The sequence below is a fragment of the Rhopalosiphum maidis genome, chromosome 1 (genome assembly GCF_003676215.2).
Source record: "Rhopalosiphum maidis isolate BTI-1 chromosome 1, ASM367621v3, whole genome shotgun sequence".
Taxonomy (NCBI): Eukaryota; Metazoa; Arthropoda; class Insecta; order Hemiptera; family Aphididae; genus Rhopalosiphum; species Rhopalosiphum maidis.
Window position 1 is genome coordinate 42,833,468 of NC_040877.1, and position 21,116 is coordinate 42,854,583.

The following is a 21,116-nucleotide window of genomic DNA, read 5'->3' on the forward strand; positions in this document are numbered from 1 at the left end:
ATTAATAGGTATGCGCCCAAATATAATATCTACCTATATTGGTGAAATTAGTATAAGATTTAAAGAAAAAGGGTAAAAATCTAATAGCTTACCAGAGGCGAGAGAGGGGGCTAATAAACCAAGCATACTCATCTCCATTTCTCCATTTAATAACGTTTATTCAATTTTCAAGATTTTTTTGTACTACTTAAGGAATGTTTTGTGACGATACAATCTTAATGTTTCAAATCAAAAACCGCCTTTTGACTGAAAATTATTTAGAGTAAATTTCTTTTTTAAATATTTCGATATAAGTACTAAATGTTTTGAGAAAATTTGAACGAGTATTTAAGCAGTTTTTCAGTAATTTAAATATTAAATCTAAGGATGAAAGTATTTATAGAATTTGTACAATTTTTACAAACTATAAATGTTAATGAACTAATTGTAATAAAATTTTAAGTCACTTTAACCTTCATATCTTCCAAAACCATAATCCTTGGAACAAAAAGTTAAATAATTCGAAATTTATCCATTAATTGATTTACAGTAAAAATGGTAGGAAGGAAGATTCTCATTTGAAAAATAGAAGTTTGTATTACTTCAATTAGAATTTAGAATTTTAATAACTAGATTATTGAAAATAAAGAGGTTGAATTACTCTGTGTATAATAAAGGATGTACTTATAGAAATAAGATGATTTTGTGATTAATTCAGGTTATGGACGAATTCAATAATTATTTCAAACAAACAAAATCAAAATCGTTTTATTTCAAATAAAACAAGGATTCTTAAAAATTATAATAACAACTTTGTTTTTAATAAAATAAACATTAAATAAAAATGCCAGAATCAATAACTCAAATCAATTAATAATAATTTGTATTACCATTGATTATAAACAGTATTTCATTACCAACATAGTATTAAGCATTCAAAATATATTATAAGGAATGTATTGCAAACAAATATAGGTATATAAGTTAAACATATAAACACGATATAACTAACTTTAACTCCTTTGTTAAAACATACTTCATATATTTTTATTTAATAATTTAAAAAATTAATTTTTTTAGAGCAACTAATATTATGTCTGTGTATCTTTAACAGTATATTTAAAACATAATTTTATTGAATTCTTTCGAGTCGCATGTTCATTTATTTATACCAAATCCTTTATTTGTCGATGTTAGGACAAGTTGGTCCCCAATACACATTTCATGAAATATAAATAACAAAAAAAAAAAAAAAAATAATAAAAATAAAAAAAACATGAAACAGATAATAAGTAACTTATAACTGTTACAAATAATAGTGAAGGTGATTACTTAAATAATAATTACTGTGATAATTGAGCAAAAAATTATAACTGACATTTTTTTGACACTAAGTTCTAAATTTTGGCACCAATTCAATAAAAAAATTCTAATTTTTTTAAAAAAATTATAATTAACAATTTTTGGTATTTGATATATATACTAATTACAATAATTATGTTTTTAACATTAACAATTTGTAATGATTGATTACATATATAAAACAAAATTTTAAGTACATAATCTTATTACAAACATATTTTATCATTGATACAGATCTTAGTAAATTAGGTATCTTACTAAATAAAAAATAACCATTTTCAACAAAATGTTTGGTTTATACAACTTCAAACATAAATTAATAAAATAAAGTATCCTAGTTTCAACTATTAAATTAGATATGCCTTAGCATTATAACTTGAAAATTTATATGCACCAGTTTAATATATATATTTTTTTTTTAATCTAAATTGAATATAATAATAAAGCATTATTCATCAACATTTTAATTTGTGTTATTAATTTCAGATAACCACCAAAAAAGAAAATTTATGAATTTATGAGAAATAACTAAACAATATTAAGAGTATACATTTCAATAAAACATAAAAATAATTTATAACATGTTGAAATATTCAACTCAATTTAAGTACATCTCATGAGATCTTCTTTTAACATCTACAAACATTAAAATATTTTTATTTTTTATTTATTAAGATACTTTGTTATGATAATTATAAGTCTCAACAATACATATAAATTGTAAAATTAATACTTATATTAGGAACAAGTATACATCAAAAAAGCAAGGACTAAAACTAATTTAATACAAATTATTAATATAAAGTTCAACACAAGATAAATTACAAGTTAATTTAGTTTTGTTTAATTTATACTTAAATATTTGTAATTGATAACATAAGAATATAGAATTTGACAAAAATGTTCTTGGTATGAACTATATTGAAAATTCATTATAATATCAAAAACTTTTTTAATCAAACCTTACATTATTTCAAATTAAGGAAAACTTAAAAGGAGCAAAATCATTGTTTAATTTCTTTAACTATGTACTATTGAGTTTAAGTTTTATAAACAAACAATCCTATCCATACCACATTTTCCTTTAAAATTATGCTAAAATAGTTATAGCTAACAACAGTGATAACAATATTTTTTTTTATAATTTTACTATTACTCAAAATTAATTTAGGAAAAAATAAATATTTCTTATTAATTATAATAATTAGCCTTTAATCCTTGCTTTTATTAATGTATTAAAAATTATATTGTCATATATACAAATAAGAAATTCATTTGAAAACGGACTTAATATTTTAAACAAATATATTAAAATTGAGGATACTTTTTTAAAATGTAAATTTATTACAGTAAAGATCATTCCTAAAATTAAAGAAGTTTACCACGGCCCATTATTTATTTATCTAGATTTTATCACTTTATTCACTGGATTTTAAAAAAAAAAATTATATTAAGAACTACTGAAATAATTTGTGATATAATTGTTTATGATTTTTTAAGTTTTATCATTAACATTTGAAATATGATAATTATACGTGAAAAATCAACAAAAGCCAAAGTTTTTCATAAATAAGACAATAAAAAAAAAAAAATATTTATTAAGAGGTACAAATTTTCTTGGAATGCAAACAATTTAATGATTAAAATTAAATACATTTGTATTTGATTATAACTGGAAAACAATAAAATTATCACTAAATTGATTACCTACATAACGTATTATCTAGCTTAATAGACATTAAAATATATTTAAAATATTTCATGTGATTTGACTTGTTAATTTGGCTAGGAATATAATATAAATTAGTTAAAGAAACAGCTAGTATTTATTATTGGCGCATTTGAATAATGGCAAAATACTGTCTCATCTTTAGACATAATTTAAATAAATTCACCAACTTTTATAAAATTAAACTTATACAATTCAATTGACTACTTTAATTTTATTATATATTAATATTTAATTGGTAATATTTTAAAAATTGGTATTGAAGAACTGAAATTATTGTTCAAAGTTACTACATTCTAATTATATTTTCAAATCATTGAAAACCTTACTTATTTTATGTATACCCTGCCGCCACAACAGTGTTATTTAAAACAATGATTTCAAGATATATCTTTTATTTTTACTCCTTTTCACAAGTATATAATACATTAAATCAATTGAATTTCTTATTTTTAAGCTATAAGTAGACAGAATTTGTGTATTGTTAATACTATTTTTATTATTATTATTATTAAATAGGTATACATGGTAATATTTTTTTATTAAATTTTATATAACAATACATTAGTAAATATATATGTACAATTTACAAATTATATGGTTATTTAAAATGTATGTAATTAATTAGTACATCATTAAAAATGATAGTTATACTATACACTATGTATAATGTAGTTGGTATATGTCATATGTCTATAAATATATCACTTGAAACTTTTTATAATAAACACCCCTTAAAGATAATTTGTAGCGCTTTATAGTTCACACTATATAATTAGGTACCTCCTAAGTATCTAAAATAAAATTATATTATAATTTATACATACAAATTGTTTTATAACTTTCATTTTTAAAATCAGCCTTATTTAAAAAAAAACCTACATATATATTATTTCCTAAAATAAAAATAAAATAATAACAAATAACTTTTTTACATACTACTTTATCACAATTCATTATTCAATCTTCAAGAAAATTATTAAATATTAATCATATTTGTTTAGTTATTACCAACATTTACATCAAGTCCAAGGTTGGTTGAAGATGAAACAACAGCATCATCTGGTTGTAAAATAATATTCCAAAATTTTCTCATTGACTGATCTGCTTTATTTAATAAGCAAAATAAAAATTTGCGACTAATATTTCTATCATCCAGTATATCAGATTCGTCCACAGCTAATTCTCCTAAATCTGTTTGAGTGATATTCTGTTTAATTGCTATTGTACCAGTTATGTGAACATCATCAATCCAAAAATATGGAGTCACTTGTGCTTCCGTGTATAGTTTATAAATTACATCTGGCGAATAAACTATCGCCCAGCCTCTACAATAAATTGGATACCAACGATTTGGATATTCAGAATATGAAACTCTCCATTTAGATCTGTATGAACGTTTTACCATACTCGAAAACATGAGTTGGCACATAAGCAAATTTCGCGCGCCTAAAGGTGATAATCTATGATTGAGTATTTCCAACAAATATGGTGCATTAACCAACGTATCATCATCAGTTTTGAGCAAATACCTGGCACAAGGACAATAGTATAAAGTCCATTTTAGTACCATCACATGTTTATAAGTTAAATTACGGTAACAATCTATAAAGTCGCCTTGAATAATATCACTGTACAATTGATTTTCTAAAATAACATTGTTTTGAGTAATGTTTGAATCTGGGAGACCCATGAAAAATAATGTTGGTATCATCTTTGCCCATGTATCTCTTATAGCCTGACGTTTGGCATAATGTCCTGGTGCAGTATGAACTAAAGCCACTATCAATTTAGTGTTGTTGTTGCATACTTTTTGGTTTATATTGAAATTAAAAGATGGCAGATCGATCAAAGAGTGAAGATCTGTATCTGACAAAGAATGTAACTCGAATGGTTTTGTAGTAACATTTTCTATTGTAAGTATACGATATTCGACATGGCCAGCATGTGATTCGTCGACATTGACTATCTTGCTCCATACTGACCACAAAGAAAATGTGATTAATGTAAGGCTGCCAAGCGATAAAATTAAAGAATACAATCGTCCTATCATGGCATTTCTTCTAACTATTTACTGCTCTGAAACAGAAAAAATTTAATATTTGAATATTTGAATTTTAATTAAAATGTATAAACATTTACAGAAAGTAGATTGTACAGATAAAATAAATAATAAAGTAATATAAAGAAAAAGTATTAATAATTCAACAAAAGAAAACACATAAATTATGATAACATTTTTTAATATTCAATTATTATTTATAGTAAGTCCAACTACTCTCCAAGAATGTTATATAAGATAAATACTTAAGATATACATTAAATAAAAATTAATTAATAAATAAAAAACTGGGAACTTGCTATATTGTGTAGTAGATGATTTTTAATGTACCTTGGTCATTGAATAGGTCATTATAATGTTAATGTTAAATTAATTGAACTCCGTAATAAATCATTGCATACAAAAAACGATTCTGAGTGGAGACCAGACTGTCAGCCTACATTACTAGATATTTTATTAAATTCCTATTAAATTTGCTATGAGTAATATTCAATTTATTAATATAACATATTATATAATATATTTTTTGTTAAAACATTTTGAGTTAATAACCACTTACCATAAAACAATGTGAATTAGTTTCAGATAAATAGCTTAAAATTAATTTAAATGTCATTGACCATTGTATAGTAAAAAATAATATTATATAAAAAAATTGTACATGAACCCTATATTATTTTTAACCCTTAATTAACTATAAACATTGAAAATGTTACACATTTTTTAACTACAAAATTGTACATTTTTGTGATTTTGACAAAATTAGTCAAAATTTGAAAACCAATCACTTATAAAAAATATATGTAGTTTAACACATCATTTTTTTTTTAATTTTCAGTAAAAGAATCTTGCATTAAATATAGATAATAAAATTCTAGCTATTGATTTTTATATTTTAATTGGGAGATTTAATTTATTAAAAATCTATAATAAATTTTGATTTAAAAACAAAATACTTGAAAAATACATGATAAAATATAAAATACATATACATAAATTGAAAATTAATTTCTGTCTTTTAAATTTTATTATAAATATAATACATTATTATATTGTTGAAAATTAAAAAAAAAAAATACTATATTAATTTTGTCAACTCATTTTACAAAAAATTTACTTTTTTCATAAACTTTTTTAAAATCTAACTTTAGAATCTCCCTCTCACCAAGTCACCCAAAGCTCCAATCAGAATTCAATGAATGCCAAGTTATAGTCATTTTTTTGAATCACACAATTTTTATTTATTATTAAGATGTAGGATGATTACCATAAAAGACAATTTTACTACAAATGTATCATTGTACTTACATCATTCAGTTTTAATTCTTCAATTGTCTTTTGGAAGTTATTATTATTATTATTGTTCTAGGACCTAAAAAAAAAAAGTAGAAATTATAAAAAGGTATAAAGCAAGATTGTTAGTAAATATAGTAACATGTGTACATTTCAAACAAACAATAATAGGTTATACGTTATACCGGTTATAGTATTATGTAATAGATCAAAATAAAATCATTTCAGGAATGTATTTTCTTTGTGGACTATGAAACTAACATTAAAATAATAAAACCAATGCCATTTAATATTGATTATATCATTATTTTTTGTACTGTTTTGTGATGGTACATGAGCATGATTTATGCCATGGTTAGTGTCATTGAATAATTTTCAGAATGACTACTGTTCCATATCTAGTTTTAAATTACTTTCACTAACTAACTTCTTTAAGCCTATTTAATTTAATTCATTACTTTAACTTGGTAAGACTATCAACTATTTTTTTTTTTTTTTTTATATAATAATATAATGTTCTGGTTTAATGAGCTAATACATAAATACATTTTTCTAAGATGATTTTTCAATCAAAATCTTAGACATTTTTAAAATTATCTAAATTTTTTTGTATTTAAATAAAATATAATTTATAAAATAACTTAATGAAAAATATTTGTTAGTTAAAACTATTATTGTGACACGTTTATCAATTAAAAACAGCATTGTATGACCCTGATGGCAAGAAACAATTTTATGATAAATCAACTATGTTATAGAATTCTAATTAGCTAGAAATGGATATAAATAATTGATGACCATAATGTAAGTAGAGGGAGTACCACCTACCTCCTTCAACAGAATTAAATTAGCAATAACTAATAAATAAGTATGTCCTAGAAATGAATGCGAATAAAATTATTTATAACCAAGGTATTTGTAAAATATATTTTAATGTTAAGAGAACACTGTATTTTATATTAAATATCTCTTCTATACGTGATACAAATTTAAATTAAAATGAACGAACAAAAGTCATAAATAGATGATTCAATCAATAATTATTACAGAATTTAATATATATCAAATTAAATCTATTCTAAAGTGTTTGAGGTAGCATAATATAATCGATTCTAAAATGGAAATCACTAGTAATTTTTATATAAAAATATGTTGAAACTTACTTCAAAGGTACTGCAACATAAAGTTTATAAAGAGCATAATAAAAATATAATTGTTTTGTATTAGGAAAGGCTGTAAGAAAAATAATTCTATGCAGTAAACATTTGAAAGAATTATTAAATTTTTAAAATCTATTCATTTTTTTTAGTTATTATTAATATAGCCATTACAGTTAATATATTGCCATACCTGTCAACACATAATTTTTAAAATAAAGCAATAGTCAATTTACAATTCAAAAACTGACATTTTAAAATCGATTGAAGTAGGTAGGTATTACCATTATTTATATTTAACCACAATAATTTATGCACTAAAGAATAGGGTTGAAATAATGTCTATATGATGTCGCCACAAAGTCCCTTGCAATATTGATGACTTAGTTTTCTAAGCAGCTGTACCCATGATTATTTTGCTTCAAGGACAAAATACAAGGATATTATAATTTAAAGTTTATGTTTTATACCAACAAATATATAATATAAGTAGGTATATATTTATAAAATTAATATTTAAATTATTATGTAGGTATGTATTCAGGTATAATATTGTACAATACTAACATAGTAACAGTATATATCAGACTATGACAAACATTTAATGTCAAGTAGAAACTTTATCAATCACTTGGACCTGTTTAATATAACCCTAGATAAGTTACATAGTATGAGTATCTATTTTTTAAATTATATTAATTGGTTACTTCATTGTTCATTTAAATTTTTTATTTCATTAATGTGAATCTTTACATTTATACCTATTGTCATTGTCATATATTTGTAAATTGAATTATTCTTATTAAAATGTATTATCTAAACATAAAAATACTAATGAATGAAAATTAACTATTCACACCTTAAATATAACATATGATTCATGAACCTAAAATTGCATAAACAGCATTGTAATACTTAAATTAAATACATTAAGACAATGACCATTTTATTAATTATTAAATTTGGCAGAAAATAGGTACCATAAATAAATGAGAGACAAGAAATATAAAAAGTTTAAAACTATTGTTTAACATTCTGTTCTCAATGATCTAATAAATAAATATTAGGGTAGGTTTAATCTTTATATATAATTAATAATTATATTTTAAAAATTAAGTAGGTGATGAATAAATATTGTAAGTATTTTTTTTCTAAAAACTTACAAATCTAAAAATCTATTTGATAAACATATAAATATGATTTACACATACAAAAAAAAAGTACATGATGGAAAATTAATAACAGTTGAAAAATTAGAATAAAACATTCTTCGCAGTCGGTGATAAGTGATAAGTTTGACTGGTACTTTTGAAAAGCATTTTTAAACTTGATATAACTATAAATAAACTTAAAATGGAGCCTAAATACATTTTAACTTACATTAAACTATATTTATTGTATTATTAGTATAGAAAACAAAAAACCAAATAATTAAGTACATATTATTCTTTAGTAAAGATTATTGTATGGAGGTTTGTTTAAGCTTGTTGTTTGATTGTACTAAAGTAATTTTTGGTATTAATATTAATAAAACATATACAAATAAAATTAATAAATTATTAATTAATATTTAAAAAAAAAAATTATTTAGGTACCTCAAAATTAAAATAAATTAGTACCTATTTTTTTTTTTATAGTTAAATGTTTCAAAATATTCAAAGTTATGCTCAAGAAATTAAATATTCCCTAATTCTTAAAATATTTTCAAGTATACAAATAAGATTTTCTTGTAAACACAATTAAATACTATTAAATGTGAAATTTAATTAATCATCTTCAGTCTTCACTCTAATCAAGCAAATAAATAAAAATCAAGACACTATAGCTATAGTATGTAGGACATATTGTTGGCATATATTTAGTTTTATTTAGGGGCAAATAGGCTTATGGATAAATACAAATTTTCCATGTAGGTCATGACTGTTTGACTCTAAGGAACTACTTTTTTTAGTAAATGACAATTTATTTTCTAATTAATATTTTTCACACAATAATAAATAGTTTATCCATAAAATCTGGAGAAAACCATCTTCTTGAAATAATATAATCTAAAAATCATGCTGCCTGGTTATTTAGCCAAAGTATTACAAAAACCACAATAACTTATTTATACTTATAGATGTATGCAAGCATCTAATGAAATTATTGTGAAAATATGATTATATTACACTATATTATTTTATTAATTAAATAAATAGATATGTAATAAAATTAAAACATATAGATAAGTAAGTTAAACAAATGTGTTGCGTAATTTTTATGGATCTCGAATAACTTTGAATGTAGCATTTAAGCAATTTTTATGAGTAGTCTTTATAATATTTTTTGTATAACAACAAAAATTACCTAACTGGCCCTGGTAATAAGTATTATTTTAACAATTCTTATGATAAGCAAATTAAATATCTAATAATAAAAATAATAAATTATGTAAGTAATTTATTTCTAAACGTCTGTAAAATATACTGTAGAAAACAGTATAAAAATTTTAAAAAAATGTTTATTTTATGACCTAAAAATATTAACAATCAATACAAAATTATTAATACAAATTAGAAGAAGACATACATAATTTCAGAATTGACTGGAACTGAAAGTTGAACCAGCGTTAACATTTGCTACCACTTGTGATTTTTTTTTTTTTAATCTTTGCTTAACACTTTAAGTATCTGGCCCTCTGAGACATAGTCTTTTAAGCCTTCTGGGTATGTTATATGAAAAATAAATGCAGAATAGTCATTTGGTAAAATTATTTGTATGTGTGTTTAGATTTGAATACAATTTAGTACAATGAGATTTGGTTAACTCATTGAATGAGTATTTTTGGTTAATTAAATGTTGAAAATTAAGATTAGACACTTAAAAATGTGCGTATGAAATTAATAATATGCACACATTTATATAGTATGTTTAGGTATAATGGAGTGATGTTCTATTTTTTCTTCTAAAATGTTACTAAAGAAAAACAATATTTAATGAATATTGTACCTAAAACTTATACTCATAATATATAATATAACAGAGGTGGCCACTAACCTTAACTTTGGGAGCCACAAATTTATAAAGTTGATTAGAGGTGAGCCACATTGTAAAGCAATGTTTATAAAATTGAGATACATTTTTCATTTGAAATCAAATGAAGGAACATTTATTTCCATTTAATTTTAGTCTAAGTTTAGTTTAAGAGCTGCATGAAATTGATTTAAGAGCCGCATGCGGCTCGCGAGCCTCGTTGTGGCCACCCCTGTAATATATTATATGTAATATTATTACAAGTTTCCATTAATAATTACAATAAGTTTCCAAAAATAAAAGATAACTTATGATAAGCCAACAAAGAAAACAATAACAAAATATGATAACATTTAATTGAAAGATCTAAATAAGATATAATAATGCTCAATATCTTAAAATAAATAGGTATCTCAGTAATTTAAAATAAAAAGTACCCACAATGATATTAATATAATTATTAGTATAAAATTAAGGAATCCGTGTATCTATTATAATTTATCATACATCTCATAGGAAACTAACTTTCTAAGCAAAAAGTAACACTCTAAACAATTAAAATGGGCTACTCTGTGTTATGCTGAAATGCTGAATAACCACAAACTAGATGCCAAAAAGTTAGTTATCCAAATTTGTTGAGTATTTACATGGAGAAGATTAACGACAATAAATCAGTAATTATTGTATATTGTTGTTTGACAGTGAACTAAACAGGTATTGACCCAACTAGACAATTAGGACGAGCTTTTGGATTAAAATGAAAAGATAATCTTAGTCTACACTAAGCATTAAAAAAATTAATAAAAATTACACAAACGTTTTAAAGTGTTGTTTTTCGAATCCAAATATTTTGTCCGAAATGACATTAATAACAATCGAAGTTTCTCGGTTTGATTGACTATAGTATTATGATCTGACCACGAGTTATTGAGATATATCTACTTGGGAGCATTAGTGAAACGCGCGATTCAGGACTTTGGAATCATGCCCTTCAATAAAATCGTACGACTAGCTCGTGGCCTATCCGTGGACACATTACGACTTAATAGCTGAAAACAACTTTTAAATAATAATAATAATAATCCGCACGAACGTCCCTACCACGAAGGGATGTTGGGTATGGAGTGGCGGTCAAAAAAATTTTGTCCGACGTGGCGTCGACCGGCGTATGTCACCATGTCGTCCGCATTACTTACCGTCCGAAGACTAGCGGTGGTGGCGGTGGTGGTGGTGGTGGTGATCATAGTGATATTGGACACGGCGATGACGACGATCTGTGCGCGGATCGTCAATTAATTTTTTTAGCACGTCTGGTCGACGAACCGGCTTCGACGTCGCGATGTACGTATCCACAAGCCCTTCGCCCGCCACGCAACGGGACACTACTGCGGGTTTGCGGCACGCAAAGCGAATGGCTTAGCACCGGCGTCGCACTACGGTCTACGACTAGTGAGTAGCGACTACAGCCGCGTCTGTGTCGAGTGTGTCGATGACGATGGTGGTGGCGGTGGTGGTGGTAACGGCCGTCGTCGGCGCGCGGTAATATAATATTTAACAGCGGTCGGCGGCAACGCTAAACGGCCGCAGATCAAACGATCGGCGATGCGGTGAACACGGCGACTGCCGAGATGACAACGATGACGACGTTCGACGGGATATCGAGACATTTCCCGCTGGATTAACGGATGACGCGAACAGCCGTTTTTTCGGGCCACACTATTTTTAACCGACAGCATTGATTCCGGTTCATATTTCGATAACGGCGCGACGGATGAGCGATGGCGATAATCACAATTAAGGACCGACAATAGGAAAAATAACCTGCCAAAGTCGACAGTGCATAACGATAACCCAGTCGCAAAGTGTCACGGGACACGGACCGCTGTACGGTCTTGCGGGGCGGGGTAGTACTGATGACTCGGACGCTCGGTGTGTGGTAGACGGGAGGGGTCGGTCTGCACACTGCAGTCTCGGGCGGGGCGGTGGTGGTGGTGGTGGTGGCGGCGGCGGCGGCGGCGCGCGCGAGTCGGTGTGCGCTTGTGTACCGGTACGGAAGTGGCCGTGGTGGCATAGGTACGTCGCCGGTGTGACGTGTATGCGTTATTGCGGCGGTCGTTCGGCGCGGTCAAGGCACGACATCGAGACGAGTTCAAATCGCGCGCGTCACTATCGCCAACCGACGGTCTACGTTACTTCCCGTCCGAGAGCCGTCAGTGTTGCCACCGCTCAAGGCGTTTATGGAGACAAATATCGGCATAGATTGTCTATGCTAGAGAATTTAGAGATAATACTTTGAACTTTCCGTTTTCCACGATAATTACTTAATCGTGACTACTAACTATACAGTACTGTTTTTTTTTCGGATTTTGAAATTTCGATTTTGATTACCTACAAAAACGTATATTTTTACATAAAATACCGCTACTGAGTACTGATCATAATTTTTAACAAACAATGTTTTTGAAATGTATCAAACAGTGGCCACATACATACATACAATTTGATGAGCCTGTGTGGGTGGGTTGAATGTTTGGTGCAAGGTGGATATATCCACCTTGGTTAAGTGATTAGTAATTATTTATCATACAATGACTCATCAGTGTAATATAATTTAAAAAAAAGTACTTTAATGAATCATTTTATAATAAAATAGATGATCCTGCATGGCGTTGTTGTTCTAAATTGTACATTTTAAAGTGTTCATACGTCGCTTTAAAATTAAAATATAAAAAAAAAATTGATAAGATTCACTTTATAGTATTCTTATAAATTTGTTGTAATATTAGGCATAAAAAAATTAAATGGATTCTTTAGAATTTAGAATCTATTATTATATCGTCTATGTTATATAATATACGTTTATAAAACGAACTTGACGAAGACAATGCATGCGGGTGTAATGTCTCTTTAATAAAATATATAGGTAGGTATCTTCAGACAATTTCTAAATGGTACTACAATATTATAAATCATCAACGCTGGCACCCGCATTTTAAAATTTAATTCTAAAGGAACACTAGTAATTAACCACAAATTCAAAATCTTTTCACTGTGGACCCTGAGGTCCTTGAAATGTTTTGGTATTAGCGATACCATAGATTTTAACCTATTATAATATCAAGTCCACGATTCTTCAAACAAATTATGAAAATATGAACTAGTGAAGATTATAATTTTAAAACACAATATTGCATAATTTTGAAAAATAAATACTTAGTATTATTTTATTTGTTCAGGTCTCTAAGAATATGTATTCAAAACTAAATATTGATAAGTAAACAACGTGAAAAATTAAGTATACAATTGTGAAAGTAAAACACTGACCATTTCTTAGAAAATTATGATTTTGAAATTTTAAAATACCTATTATGGTCTTTGGTCACACAAGTGACGCAATAATAGGTATACGATATACCTATCTTAAGCAATAAATAATTATACTATTTAGTATTTAGTATATTATAGCATATTATTAGAAGTATTAGTACATACTGATTAGTAATTAGAGATAAATTATCAGTTATCACTTAAGGTTGGTGTTCGATGGCAAGAAACATTTTTACTTTATATTTTATGCAAATATTTAAAAAATGTATTATAATATAAAAAAAAAAATTCGGAAAAAACAACCAATTATTAATTAATTAATTTATTTATTTATTTCTCACCCATATAAAATTTGGTAATAATTTTATTTATATTTTAAGACGTAAATAATCTATAATGACATTATTATACATAACATATCCAAAGAAATTGCTAAAGAGCCCCTTAGCCTCCCTTGGATCCTTGATTACTTATTCTTATAAAATCTTTGAGATAAATACCGAAATTCGTGATCATATAGTTTCTAAACATATGAATACTATATACTTTCTATTTTTGAAACTATAATAATTTTTATTGTTTAACATGGGTACTTGCACGGATGCACGATATAAAAGACCTTTACCGCTATTTTTAGAATTGTCTAAGCTAAATTTATCAATTACTAATAAGCAATGCCATATGATTTTAATATGATTTTAGTAATAATAATAAATCACAAGATGCGAAAACGTATACAGCCGTACAAGATGATACATCAAAATAAATATTTTGTATAGAGAATTTAATAATAGTAGATAATCAAAAGTGAATTAATTATTCAAAATCATCGTTATTTTATTGCTTGTTAGTTGTTTATATGCAGTTTAGACTAAATTGATGAATAACACTGTATGGCGGTTTAACAACTTATGCAGTTGTATGTACTATAACAGTGAAACTCAAAATGAAAATTACAAAAAAATACCCAATAAGTTGTCCAGTAAAAAAATAAAATGTATTAAACAAAATTTTTAACTTTTTTATAAAATTAATGTGTTGTTATTGTTTTAAGGGCTTAATTATATAACCGTTACTAACGTAGTAGTGTTACATAATTTAATATTTATGCATACCAGCGTACCTATATATGTTTCTGTTTTTTTGACGTGACTCAAAAACTCAAACACTAAATAAACTTATAATTTAAATAAGAATTACATTTTTTATTAATTATTAATAAATTCTGATAGATCCATTAAATGTAACAAAATAAACAACATAATATAATATTAGCTTATGTTTTTTCTGCTTAATTCAAATAAAAATTAAAGAAAAATTATAAGTTAGTTAAAATTATAATAACTTCTAAATATCACATTAATAAAAAGGGGTGAAAATTAAATTATCTAGCCTAAACAATATTAAAATAATTATTTTCAGAGTTACAATCAAAAAACTAAAAATCACACGCATTTTGCAGTTTTTTTATTGATATAACTTGGTCAATTTTGGACTTGGAAAATTTATTTAACAACCAAAACTCATTGAAAAATTATGCAAAAAATAATTAGTGGTTAAAGAAGGTAGTTACCATTTAAGAAAAAAAATGTTGTAAAGCGCAATGCGCATGTCTAATTAATAGTTTAAAAAATTCAAAAGCTATAAAAATGTGTATTTTTATGTCATAATAACTAACTAAAATTCAAAATTCAGAGGTCTACGCAAATATATTGACTGTTCTCAATTAGCGTTTAAATATTGTATAGATATTTTAATTTTGAGTTAAAATTTAAACAAATAATATCGATTTTAGTTATTTTGTAAAATGTATTTTAAAATATATTATGCGTCGATTCTTGAAACTATTATCATTTTTTATTTTGCATACCATATCCACAATGACATTTTCAAATGCAATGTTTACGGTTTCATATAAATTCATTCCATCTACTGTATTACTTATAAATAATAAAAATGTAAAATACATTACTTTAATAGCAATATAAATCTATGCGATGTTTAAAAATTAATATTATTTTTTATTTCTTTCTTTGTAATTTTGTCCTCTATAGACTCATAAACTACTGATGAGTTTTTAATTTAATAATATAAGTTAAATTAAATAAATTATTGAATAAATATATATAATATATATTCAATAAATGCCTTGAGACTTTAAAGAAGTAGGCTTTGTAGCTTTGAATTTAAATTTATATAAATATGCTATGTGACTAACAAATGCAATTTGTTTTCGGTTCATGAAGTTAGAATATTTTCCTGTTTCTTAAAATGGTTGCAAATTTGCTATACGTTATAGATGACGCTTATGGCTTATTATTAGAAGTATGATAATAGCCAGATGGTTATTGACAATGACAATAATGACGATTGCAGGGGCGTATACTCAGGGAGGGGCGACGGGGGCAATCGCCGTCTTGATATTTACATGTGTATGTACCTATATCTACTGACAACTAAAATTAATCGAACTAAAACTAAAATGTAATAAAACATTTATTTTTTATTTAAAATTCGAAAATTTGTCAACATCAATAATATCTTCTAGTTCTTATACTGTATAGTAATATAGTATACACAATAATATTATTAAATAATATAATTTAAGGGGCCGCTACATCAGTATTTATTTTCTCTGTCTACCTCACACATAATATAGGAACAAAGATACTCCGTATTTTCACGATTACGATACTCTGGTTCAGTTTATGGCAAAAGCACCAATTATATATTTTACAAAGAAGAGTATTTTCTGTGCATTACCCGAAAATATTTTTAATATTTACATTTTTTTTTATAAATATAAGCATCGTTAATTTAAAATAATTTCGATTACTTTTAACCATTAATAATTTATTCAAATATTATTTAAGTATGTATATATAGTATAATATAATAATATACTTTAAATTGCCTAAAGGATATTTTTAAATTAAAACAAAATAACTGAATTGTTATTTGAAATTCATCTGTTCATGAAAAAACATTAAGCTTATAAGTTAGTAAATAATTAATTAGATTTTAGGTTTCATAAAAAATACTTACGAAAAATTATTTATTTAATTTTAAAAATTTTATACATTTTTAACTATACCACAATAATTTACAAATTATATTAAATGTTCAATGTTTTTGATCCAGCGAAAAATGTTAACAACATTTATAATAGAAAAATGGAAAACTAAAAATATCTAAAATTTCAAAGAGTTGAGTAAACAAAGTATAAATAATAATAACTTATTATTAGCATATTAGTTTTCACAATAAATAATTTGTTGATTGTCGATTATGTATATTATACAGGCCCGTATTTACAAAAATTACCGTCTGGGGCAACATACAATTTTCCACCCTCTCCCACAAAAAAAAGGAAAAAAATTTCAATATTTTGCCGTCCCTAAACCTAATTTTAATATTGCCGCCAGGGGCAATGGCTTATCCGATCCCTCCCTTAAATACGGGCCTGATATTATAGGTAAAAATATTTTAGGGGGTGTTCAATTATTCAAATCGATTATGTTAATGAGTAACGAAGTTGACGGATCAATGTATCATAAAACCATACAGACCTGGATTCACTACCCATAGGCCATAGGTCACATTATCTTCTTTAAGAATAAATAAAATAATATATAATATCTTAAATATATTAGGCTCATATCTATCTATAATTTATATAAATTAATGTTTACTTCTTTGAGTTCTTTGTCCCCCTAGACTAAAAAATAACTGGACCATTTTCAATAAAAGTTATATTAATAGATTTCATTTGGAAGGTGTTTGTAGATTATTTTTTAAACCCTGATAGGCCATAGGTAGCCTAACCTATAGGGTGGCTCACACTAATCAGTGTAACTTGGGAGGACTAGGGGAGCTTATCCGCCCTGTATTTGTATTTAGCCCTTCTATAAGGTTTTACTGTTTAGCCCCTCCATAGACCATACTCATAATTAATAATTATATTATATTGATATTGTATTATTGTGTATGTACTAAGATCGAGTTTATAAGTAATTGGTTTTAGCATTTAGCATTGATTATAAATACCAATAATAATATATAATCAATCGTTTTAGACGTTTTAGTTATCGCGAAAGATTATTGTATTGACTATTGAGTTAGTACTATTGACACATCACAATATAAATTATTAGCCTATTGGCGTATTGGTTTACATAAGGCTAAAAATTGAATTTTGGGTACGAATGTACCGATGAGTCGATGAGTGTATGAGACTTATTATTATTGTTTATCAGTTAATACTTAATAGTTTTACACAGAATATTTATAAGATTGAATCATGTATTTGTGTTGATACCCGTTTTTCCAATAATTTATTACAATAAGCAATACGTTTGTCTTATGTAGTAATGTGTATAGCTATAATTGTATTTTAGCTTCAAACTTCAAATCCATATCCCGAACGGCGCTTATTATAAATATTATTATATTTGCTATCTATTAGATAACCGTACATATTTGTATATTTATATAGTTATATTATAGGTATATTGTATAATAGTTATATTAAAATATTTTATTTTCCAAAAACTTTAAATTTACTATGCGTCTGTGCACTATGCAGTCGTGTAGACTATAATTAGGTATAAGTGTACTAGACTGTCAATGTCGCACTTATTATTTTTATTTTTGAATATACGTTAAATTTTGATTTTAAAGGAAATCATGTGACTACTAAATTTCAGTGACACAATGGAGGCAGAAGTTATTTTGAACTTTAGTTTTTTAGGACTTTAGCCCTCCCCTCGTAACTATTAAACCCTAGTTACGCCAATGCTCGCATAAATTTAGACTTGGCTCAAGAAAATAGAATATTATTTTGTTTATTAAAAATGGTTACCACTGATTACAGATTAAATTACTACATTATTAATAGAAGAAATATGGCATATAAAAATTATAAATTATAATTTATAAGACAACAAAATTGTATTATTTACGGGCAAAACAAGGTTTTAAATGAAAAATCATACTATATAGAATCAAACAATGTATTACTAAATATAATAAGAAATTATATTATGCAAATTACGAATTCGACATGTATGAATAATAGTTTTAAAAAAAATGAAAATAATTATTTGACACATAAATATAATTAGTAAAATTAAATAGGTATGTCATATGTAATTTCTTTCACTTAGAGGCGTAACCGGGTAATTTAGGAAGCATCATAGGCTTCGTTATTCGTTTTTTATATACTATAAAATAAAAAAAATTGTTATTTAACACGTAAATATTCAATTTTATCAAAATTTAAACTTCAGACTAAAATATATTTGTATACTATTAAATTCAATTTTTTTTAAATATACCAGTAATAAAATATGAGGAACCTTGGATTAAATTTGCAAATCTTGTATGTTTGTTTTAAATTATATATAACAAAATATTTGAGCCATTGATCATAATGCCAATTCATTCTGTGCAATATAGGCATAATACCAATGATTATAAATATAAATTTATGATCAGTGATAATACAGTATAAATAATACCTATTATAAGCACTTAAAAATACGTCAAAATTGAGTCATACTCTATTATAGAAGTTGCCTACTTTCGCATTGACATTAGACACGAGTTCGTCAGAATCCGATTTGCATCATATAAACTATAAAAAGTTGTTATACGCGTTTTCGTTGCACAAATCCATAATGTATATATATATATATGTGTACTGCACAAATTACTACATTAGTTCAATTGTATACGTACAGACTACAAACTACAGAGACAGTCCTTCTAGAATGTATATCGATAACTATGGTCTATAATATATAACTTTGTTAAACGATTAAGTATTTTAGGAATGAGCAATCCATGTGACTGGATACCGAACAAATAAAATGGTCAATTAACTAAATAAAGAACATAAATAAAACCATATTTTAATACCTATTATAATTATATACATATATCATTATTTATGTAATAAGTAATGAGTAATGGTTTTCTTGTTTATTATGTAGGTATCTAAATAGCACTTAATAAAATGTAATAAATGTTAGGTCTTATTAATAAACGAAAAATATATTTTAAAAAAATTACTTACTAAGTAAAATACATTTTTATTTGAATAGTCCACAAACGATAAGTAGCTTATATCTAAATCGGATACACTGCGTACACGGAAACAATCGCGATAAACATACTAAAACTGGAAATCTTATTTATACTGCAGAGAGTAAAACGTTATTTACTGGTCGTAGGTACATTCACTGAAATTCAAATGAAATAAAATGCTCGTCCGTCCTACACCTGCATATAAAATATGTTCGATACGCAAAACGGGTTCGCGCTTAACGATGATGATTATTAACGCGCGCAGTGTTCCGTAAAGTGATATCAGATATACATAATACGCACACGGCCATGGCACACGGTCGAACAACTGTCCAATGTCGACTGGTAACTATATAATAGTGGTGAGTGGTGGCGACTGCGACTACTGCAGACCGAAACTAAATGGCAAGTAATAAAAAGTTTCAGGCGTCGGGCATACAGCGAACCGACAAATGTAGCGCCTGGCTAGTCACTGGCCATCGTCTGCAGTCTAGTATAATATGGTTCTAATCGTGTAAACTATTTAATTGTTATTATAATAAAATTATATACAATATATGCTGTTTTTATTTCTGTCCCTCTCTTCTCCGTCGCTTACTCACTCTCATCACACTCTCTCTCTCAATCAACATTCCCCACGCCTCTCACACTCTATTTCCATCTTGTGGCCCGTGCACATTAATATTTTTGTAAATGAGCTGACCGATTGGGGGTTTCAATAATAATTTTAATATCCGTCAAATTCTATACGAATATATTCATGGTAAGGATAAACATACGATAACGACACGCACGTTCGACTACTGTACCGAAATCAAACAAAACATGCATACGGTTTATTATTTAAATCGCATTATATTATATCGAATTATCGACACACGCATAATTTTAGATTTCTAAATAATACAATTCCATTAATTTCATATAATTTAACTTGTACAATGAACATTATCATGCATCATTAAACATAGCCAATATTTTCAGTATTTTAATATTTTAACGGATATAATAAAAACTTAACTATTGACATTGAAATACAAAAAATAACAAATAAATTAGCAACATTTAATTTTCCAACATTTGTTGCTTTTTAATTATACGTTTTTCG

The 21,116-nt window shown here is 26.1% G+C and overlaps 1 protein-coding gene across 2 annotated transcripts; it reads right to left on the bottom strand.

Annotated features, from left to right (window-relative positions):
- Positions 1-3,404: 3,404 nt before the first annotated feature.
- Positions 3,405-20,439, bottom strand: LOC113555874 (beta-1,3-galactosyltransferase 5-like). 2 transcript variants are annotated; one of them, XM_026960474.1, is made up of 3 exons: positions 19,998-20,439; positions 6,441-6,504; positions 3,405-5,149 (listed from the first exon to the last, which is right to left on the bottom strand). In XM_026960474.1, exon 3 carries the CDS (start codon positions 5,121-5,123, stop codon positions 4,071-4,073), a length of 1,053 nt encoding a protein of 350 aa, XP_026816275.1. In that variant the 5' UTR covers positions 5,124-5,149; positions 6,441-6,504; positions 19,998-20,439; the 3' UTR covers positions 3,405-4,070. The 2 variants fall into 2 exon arrangements, with proteins under 2 accessions (XP_026816275.1, XP_026816266.1); XM_026960465.1 differs by lacking the exon at positions 19,998-20,439 and adding an exon at positions 11,791-12,525.
- Between the last annotated feature and the right edge of the window lie 677 nt (positions 20,440-21,116).